General features: G+C 41.2%; 1 protein-coding gene across 13 annotated transcripts in view; it reads left to right on the top strand.

The window, feature by feature from the left end:
• Positions 1-8326, top strand: part of SLMAP (sarcolemma associated protein) — a 179472-nt gene that overhangs the window by 156515 nt on the left and 14631 nt on the right. For all 13 annotated transcript variants that reach the window (XM_023200927.1, XM_023200921.1, XM_023200917.1 and 10 more), the window contains 2 exons: positions 3608-3928; positions 4704-4821. In XM_023200927.1, the coding sequence (XP_023056695.1) occupies positions 3608-3928; positions 4704-4821 (439 nt within the window). The remainder of the gene's footprint in view (positions 1-3607; positions 3929-4703; positions 4822-8326) is intronic.

Raw genomic sequence — 8326 nt, 5'->3', positions numbered from 1 at the left:
TTTCTTTCTTTTTTTTTTTTTTTTTTGAGACCGAGTCTCGCTCTGTCGCCCAGGCTGGAGTGCAGTGGCCGGATCTTAGCTCATTGCAAGCTCCGCCTCCCAGGTTTATGCCATTCTTCTGCCTCAGCCTCCCGAGTAGCTGGGACTACAGGCGCCTGCCACCTCGCCCGGCTAGTTTTTTGTGTTTTTTAGTAGAGATAGGGTTTCACCGTGTTAGCCGGGATGGTCTCAATCTCGTGACCTCGTGATCCGCCCGTCTCGGCCTCCCAAAGTGCTGGGATTACAAGCTTGAGCCACCACGCCCGGCCTCCCGGCTAGTTTTTTGTATTTTTTAGTAGAGACGGGGTTTCACCGTGTTAGACAGAATGGTCTGGATCTCCTGACCTCATGATCCACCCATCTCGGCCTCCCAAAGTGCTGGGATTACAGGCTTGAGCCACCACGCCCGGCCAAGATCCCCATTTTTCATGGCTTTGATTCTCTAGAACCTCACATTTCAACACGACTCTTGGTGGAGCTTGCTTTATTTATTTATTTATGAGACAGTTTCGCTCCTGTTGCCCAGGCTGGAGTGCAATGACGCGAACTCAGCTCACCACAACCTCCGCCTCCCAGGTTCAAGCAGTTCTCCTGCCTCAGCCTCCTGGGGTTACAGACATGCGCCACCACACCTGGCTGATTTTGTATTTTTAGTAGAGACGGAGTTTCTCCATGTTGGTCAGGCTGGTCTCAAACTCCCAACCTCAGGTAATCCGCCCATCTCGGCCTCGCAAAGTGCTGGGATTACAGGTGTGAGCCACTGCGCCTGAACCCTATTTATAACCCTATTTATTTATTTATTAAGAAAATTCAAGGGAAGATTGTTCAGTTTGGAAACAACTGAAAATTTCCAAACAATTGGAAAAAGCAGAGGTGAAGATTTGCAGTTGGTAAGACTGTCACTTTCTGGGTTATGTTGTGAGTTCCTGCAGAGGGCCTTTGGATAGGAAATCTGTTTGAGCTACTCTGTGCATCAGTACTTTGAGCTAGCTGGTATGTGTATATATTGATGGCTGGTGTAGATGTATTGACATCTGATGCTCAGAACACACTTGTATTGCAAGAAAATTTTTGTTTGTTTGTTTTTTGAGACGTAGTCTTGCTCTGTTGCCCAGGCTGGAGAGCAATGGTGCGATCTCGGCTCACTGCAACCTCCGCCGCCTGGGTTCAAGTGATTCTCCTGCCTCCCAAGCAGCTGGGACTACAGGTGCATGCCACTACACCCAGCTAATTTTTGTATTTTTGGTAGAGATGGGGTTTCACCATATTGGCCAGGCTGGTCTCAAACTCCTAACCTTGTGATCCACCCACCTCGGCCTCCCAAAGTGCTGAGATTACAGGCATGGGCCACCGTGCCTGGCCTCAAGAACAATTATATATCACATGGAATAGGATAATAGTCTCTGCACTGATTTTCTTTGATAATGGCTGTTCTTCTTATCACCATTTTGCTGTTTCTTCGGGCTCTTGCAAGGTCATTACAGAAATTTCCAGAAAAAACCCTGCCTGTTGAGTGTTTACTTCAAGTTGGAGCTCCTAGTATATTATGAGGAGATTGTATGATACTCCAGGAGAGGTCTTCCTTTCCTGTGCCATTATAAAATTCCTAAAGTAAAATTAATTTGCTTTCTTGTCAAAGAAGGAGCCAATGTTGTTTTAAAATTTTAGCTTGAGAGATAGGTGGGGAAGAAATTAAATAGACAAGTAATCACTATTCAGAAGAGAAGGGCGAGTCATTGTATGAGTCCCAAGATACTTGCCCAAAAACATTTCAGAGAAAAACTAGTCTTTGGGATCTTATTTTTTGAGTGGAACTTTTGAGTTATTTAAAATTAGAATTTTATTTTGGTCAAATTAGAATTTCTAGGGTATGTCATATATGTGTTTAAATTGAAAGCTCTTAAAACTCCTATTGTAGTTTAATGTCATTATCCATTAATTTACATAAATCTGATTTGAATCTCTATTTTCATCCTAGACTGTGTAGGGGCAATTTTTCCTAAAGGTTCTGTGACATAGTGCTGCCTTTTGTTTTAAACCTGTCTTGCGGCCGGGTGCGGTGGCTCAAGCCTGTAATCCCAGCACTTTGGGAGGCCGAGACGGGTGGATCACGAGGTCAGGAGATCGAGACCATCCTGGCTAACACGGTGAAACCCCATCTCTACTAAAAATACAAAAACTAGCCGGGCGAGGTGGCGGGCGCCTGTAGTCCCAGCTACTCGGAAGGCTGAGGCAGGAGAATGGCCTAAACCCGGGAGGCTGAGGCAGGAGAATGGCCTAAACCCGGGAGGCGGAGCTTGCAGTGAGCTGAGATCCGGCCACTGCACTCCAGTCCGGGTGACAGAGCGAGACTCCGCCTCAAAAAAAAAAAAAAAAAACCTGTCTTGCCCAGTCATCACTGAGTGCCCCCTAGTGCCAGCATGTGTATTTCACGACTGTATCAACAAATCATGATCATCTTCTCTGGCCACTGTGCCCTTTCAGATTCCAATATCTAATATCTTAATAAGATATTAATAAGTCTAATATCTTAATGTTTACTTATGTAGCACCCTCCCTTTCTCCCACCCCTAAATCCTCTTATGATTAATTATTTTCCTTTGGAAATTTTTAAATCTATAATTTCCTTATAATATGGTAACCAAGATTAATTTTCTTGTTCTGCACCAAGTTTGATTTTATACAAATGGTTTCCAGTTTGGGTCATGAGCACAAAACCAGGTATTTTAAAAATATATATAACCCTTCAGTGAGGCAGTATTAATTTTATTAACTCATTAATTCAACCAATAATTCTTGATTGTTTACTATGTCAGGTATTGGGGTATCCCCAATACCTGACAGCTGTGAGCAAAACAAATGCCCTACACACATGAGGTGTACAGTTCAGTAGAAAAGTTAAACAATAAGCAAATTAATAGATAATATGATGTCCAATAAGGACTTCAAAGGAAAATAAATCAGAGTAAAGAGCCAGAGAATGACAGTGAGCTGTTTTTCAGATAAGTCATCAGAAAAGGCCTCTTTGAAGAATTGACATTCGAACAGAAAAATGAATCAAGAGCATCAACTGTTTGTTGCTTACCATTTGACCAATCTATTCTACATATAGGATTCACCCTAAAAAAAAAAAAAAAGTATATAGTGTTTAAACACTGAACAGCCTAAACTGTCAAAAATAAAGGGTTGGGCAAATAAGTTATATATACTATAACTATTTTGTGTTGAAAGAGTTTCATCAACAGAAGGATAGGGAACACTGTATATATTGTGATCACTCCCTGTTTAGTGTTTGTTTATATATGTGTATAAATGCATAGGAAAAAATCTAGAAGGAATGTCAGAAGTAATTTTCTGTGTGTTGGGGAGATAAAGATCACTTTGGTTTTTTTTCCTCTTTGCTATCTGTATTTTGACACTTTCTGCATCAAACATGGATTGTTTATACACTTTAATCAAAAGCAACAGCTCTGATAACCCAGGCTATGCATTAGCTACAATCCTGTATGGATTATTCTTTTATTCCTAATTCTAATGGGCCAAGAAAATGATGGATATACTTTTGCAGCCCAGTTGCAGAGGTTACACATCGATATTGAGAATCTCCGGGAGGAGAAGGACAGTGAAATCACAAGTACTAGAGATGAATTGCTTAGTGCCCGAGATGAAATTTTGCTCCTTCATCAAGCAGCAGAAAAGGCTGCCTCTGAGCGGGACACTGACATTGCTTCTTTACAACAAGAGCTTAAGAAGGTGAGAGCTGAGCTTGAGCGGTGGCGGAAAGCAGCGTCTGAATATGAGAAAGAAATCACAAGTCTGCAAAACAGTTTTCAGCTTAGATGTCAACAGTGTGAGGACCAGCAGAGAGAGGAAGCAACAAGGTTGCAAGGTGAGTAAATGTATTTTACATAAAGCTCTTAACTTTTGACAATGATAACTTTATAACTTGTTTTAAAAAAAAAAAAATGCAGGTTTTTTTTTTTTCTTTGTTAGCTATCAGTTGTATAAACCAGTGTTTTTAAATCGGAGCTAAAAATGTATGTTCAGGTCTGCAAGTTTACTTAAATTTATTTATTTATTTATTTTTTTATTTTTTTGAGATGGAGTCTCGCTCTGTCGCCCAGGCTGGAGTGCAGTGGCCGGATCTCAGCTCACTGCAAGCTCCGCCTCCTGGGTTCATGCCATTCTCCTGCCTCAGCCTCCCGAGTAGCTGGGACTACAGGCGCCCGCCACCTCGCCCGGCTAGTTTTTTGTATTTTTTAGTAGAGACGGGGTTTCACCGTGTTAGCCAGGATGGTCTCAATCTCCTGACCTCGTGATCCGCCCGTCTCGGCCTCCCAAAGTACTGGGATTACAGGCTTGAGCCACTGCACTCGGCCTAAATTTATTTTTTTTATGGTTTTATATTTTATTTTAAAATTGTTAAAAATTGCTTGTCTTATAAAAGTTAAGTGGAAAAGAATACTGTTGTTCAAGTACGAGCTGATAGCTGTCCTTGAGGTATACATGCAAAGCAACAGGAATCAAATAATTAACCATGTAAAATCTACGTGCTTTTAAGGGGGCAAAAAGTATGTTCTTCTCTGAAATCTTTTCCTTTATCCTTTGAAATATTATGGAAGTTATATTTCTGTATTAACAAATATGTTTTGGGACTATTTTAGGTGAACTAGAGAAGTTGAGAAAGGAATGGAATGCATTGGAAACCGAATGCCATTCTCTAAAAAGGGAAAATGTTTTGCTATCATCAGAACTGCAACGGCAAGAAAAAGAATTGCACAAGTATGCAAGAACTCTTTATTTTTCAGATATGAAATATTTCTTTATCTTAAATTTTCATCTAAATTAAATTTAATTTTATTACTTAAATACTTTGCAGGAGCAAATGTTCGACCCATCTCTGTTTGGTTATTTGGCACGTTAACCATACTGAATAAATACTTCAGCTTTTTTTTTTTTTTCCTGCCACCACCATTATCCTGCATGTCCTTTCCTTGTACTCACGGAATATAGATTCATTAAATGTCCCAAAGAAACCCTGAACAAACAACAATGGTCTATAATTCGTAGTTGAACTTGCCCTGTAAACTAATAAATTTCAAATATCAATTGCTTTTCTTTCACACCAATGATCTCTTCTTTTAGTAAGGGTGATCAGGAAGTGACTGTAATGAAGAATTTGTAAGGCTGGGTGCGATGGTTCACGCCTGTAATGCCAACATTTTGGGAGGCTGAGGTAGGAGGATCGCTTGAGCCTGAGAATTCAAGATCAGCCTGGACAATGTGGCAAAACCCTGTCTCTACAAAAAAATACAAAAATGTACCAGGCTTATAGTCCCGGCTACTTGGAAGGCTAAGGTAGGAGGGTTGCTTGGGCCCAGGAGGTCAAGGCTGCAATGAGCCACGATCATGCCACTGCACTCCAACCTGGGTGACAGAGCCAAACCCTATATCAAACAAACCAAAAAAATAAAAAAGGAATTTGTGCTACTGAAAGATATAATCTTCTGAATTTCAAATAGGGTTATATGAAGGGTAATAAAATATAAGACCATTAATTATCTGAAACCAGTTAAATCTTTCTAGTATCTAATACTTGACAAGCAAATCAGTGAATGCATTAGATTTATTTCAGCAAATTTGGTGAAGTCCTATTTTACCACCACAATTTGCCATATTTAAGTTTAAAATGGGTTTATTCCAGCCGGTATGGACAACATTATGAAACTCCATCTCTTCAAAAAAATACAACAAATTAACCTGGCCTGGTGGCAAGTGCCTGTAGTCTCAGCTACTCAGGAGGCTGAGGTGGGAGGATCACTTGAGCCCAGGAGGTGGGGACTGCAATAAGCCATGATCACACCTCTGTAGTCTAGTCTGGGCAACAGAGCCAGTCCCTGTCTCAAGAAAACATAAATAAAAATAAAAACAAATGTTTTACATTGTTTATAAGACGTTAAAAACTTTGTAAAAGCAATTCCAAAATATGAATGGGACAAAATAAAGGTCACAACTATAAATATATGTATATGATATATGTATATCTATATATATAAAGTCATTTATTTATTTTGAGATGGAGTTTTGCTCTTTTGGCCCAGGCTAGAGATCAGCGGCACGATCTCAGCTCACCACAACCTCCACCTGCTGGGGTCAAGTGATTCTCCTGCCTCAGCCTCCTGAGTAACTTGGATTACAGGCATGTGCCACCATGTCCACCTAATTTTGTATTTTTAGTAGAGATGGGGTTTCTCCATGTTGTCAGGCTGGTCTCGAACTCCCGACCTCAGGTGATCTGCCTGCCTTGGCCTCCCAAAGTGCTGGGATTACAGGCATGAGCCACTGTGCTCGGCTCATAAATTTTTTTTTTTTTTTTTTTTTTTTTTGAGGCAGAGTCACATTCAGTTGCCCAGGCTGGAATGCAGTGGCATGATCTCAGCTCACTTCAACCTCTGCCTCCCTGGTTCAAGCAATTGTCCTGCCTCAGCCTCCCAAGTAGCTGGGATTACAGGCATGCACCACCATGCCTGGCTAACTTTTTGTTGTATTTTTAGTAGAGATGGAGTTTCACTCTGTTGACCAGCCTGGTCTCGAGCTCCTGACCTCAAATGATCTACCCGCCTTGGCCTCCCAAACTGCTGGGATTACAGGTGTAAGCCACCACACCTGGACTATATATAAAATAAAGGAGGCTAGGTGGAATGACACGCACCTGTGATCCCAGCTACCCAGGCGGCTGAAGCAAGATGATCACTTAAGCCTAGGAGGTCAAAGGTAGTGAGCTGTGATCACACCATAGCACCCAACCTGGGCAACAGAGCAAGACTCTATCTTAAAAAAAAAAAAAAAAAGAAATTGAGGAATGAATTATCTGTATAACAGCACATTTGAACAAATTGGTATAAAGTGTGTATAAGATTATGATACAGATACCCAAGTTCTTTACATTTAGAATACATTAAGATCCTAATAAATCCATTTAGTTTAATAATCTATCAAGCAAGAAATACCATTGTTTGATTGCCACTGTTGCTTATCTTGTTGTTTTGAAATTATTGATTTTTTTTTTTTTTTTTTTGAGACAGAGTCTTACTCTCTTGCCCAGTCTGGAGTGCAGTGACACAATCTCCGCTCACTGCAGCCTCCGCCTCCTAGGTTCAAGCAATTCTCCTGCCTCAGCCTCCTGAGTAGCTGGGATTATAGGTGTGTGCCACCATGCCTGGCTAATTTTTGTATTTCTGGTAGAGAGGGAGTTTCACCATGTTGGTCAGGCTGGTCTCAAACTCCTGACCTCGGCCTCCCAAAGTGCTGGGATTACAGGCGTGAGCCACTGCCCTCGGCCAAAATTATTAATATTTTAAAGATTCAAGCTAGATCCCTTATTTTTAAGATGTGATTAATTGGAATCTGGCAGACTCTTAAATACTGTTTTCAATTTTTTCAAATTTTAAGTGTTGAGAAGCAAGCCTACAAACTACTAGTGAGTAGAAGCATATGGTTTAAAAACATTAGGCCCCAGAAAGGGGCCTATAAGTCATTGGTCAGATCATCTACCTAAACTCACATAAAGTATTTAAGGCAGATTAATTCTTTTTTTTTTTTTTTTGTGAGATGCAGTCTCGCTCTGTCGTCCAGGTCCAGGTTAGAGGGCAGTGGCGTGATCTCAGCTCACTGCCAGCTCCACCTCCCGGGTTCACGCCATTCTCCTGCCTCAGCCTCTGGAGTAGCTGGGACTACAGCCGTCCACCACCACGCCCGGCTAATTTTTTTGTATTTTTAGTAGAGTGGGGTTTCACCGTGTTAGCCAGGATGGTCTCGACCTCTTGACCTCGTGATCCGCCTGTCTTGGCCTCCCAAAGTGCTGGGATTACAGGTGTGAGCCACCGCACCCAGCCTAATTCTTTTTCTTAAACTTTTCTGATGCCCTAAATTTGCTTGATAAGCCTCCCCAGCATTTAAGTAGTATTTAGAAGCTAGTCTTCCTTTACAAGGTCTTATGTGCCATTTAATTCCTAGCTGTATTGACTTGACAACATCAGACCCACCCCAAAGAATCTGTGAAGCGTACAATCAAAATGGGATTCAGACTCTGTAGTAGTTCAGTTACAGTAGTGAGTCTGATTCTTGAATGATCCATTCTGAAAGATGTAAAACTGTCACCTTGAAAACCTTATACTCCTTTAGCTATTTATGGGAGCCAAATTCCCTAACACAGCTATACTATGCAGGCCTTTTATTCTCTGTTGTCTGGGCTGTGGAAGAAGGAATTGAAGACAGAATTTCTGTT

This window comes from Piliocolobus tephrosceles, chromosome 2 (assembly GCF_002776525.5).
Source record: "Piliocolobus tephrosceles isolate RC106 chromosome 2, ASM277652v3, whole genome shotgun sequence".
NCBI lineage: Eukaryota > Metazoa > Chordata > Mammalia > Primates > Cercopithecidae > Piliocolobus > Piliocolobus tephrosceles.
This window is presented reverse-complemented; position numbering and strand designations above follow the sequence as displayed.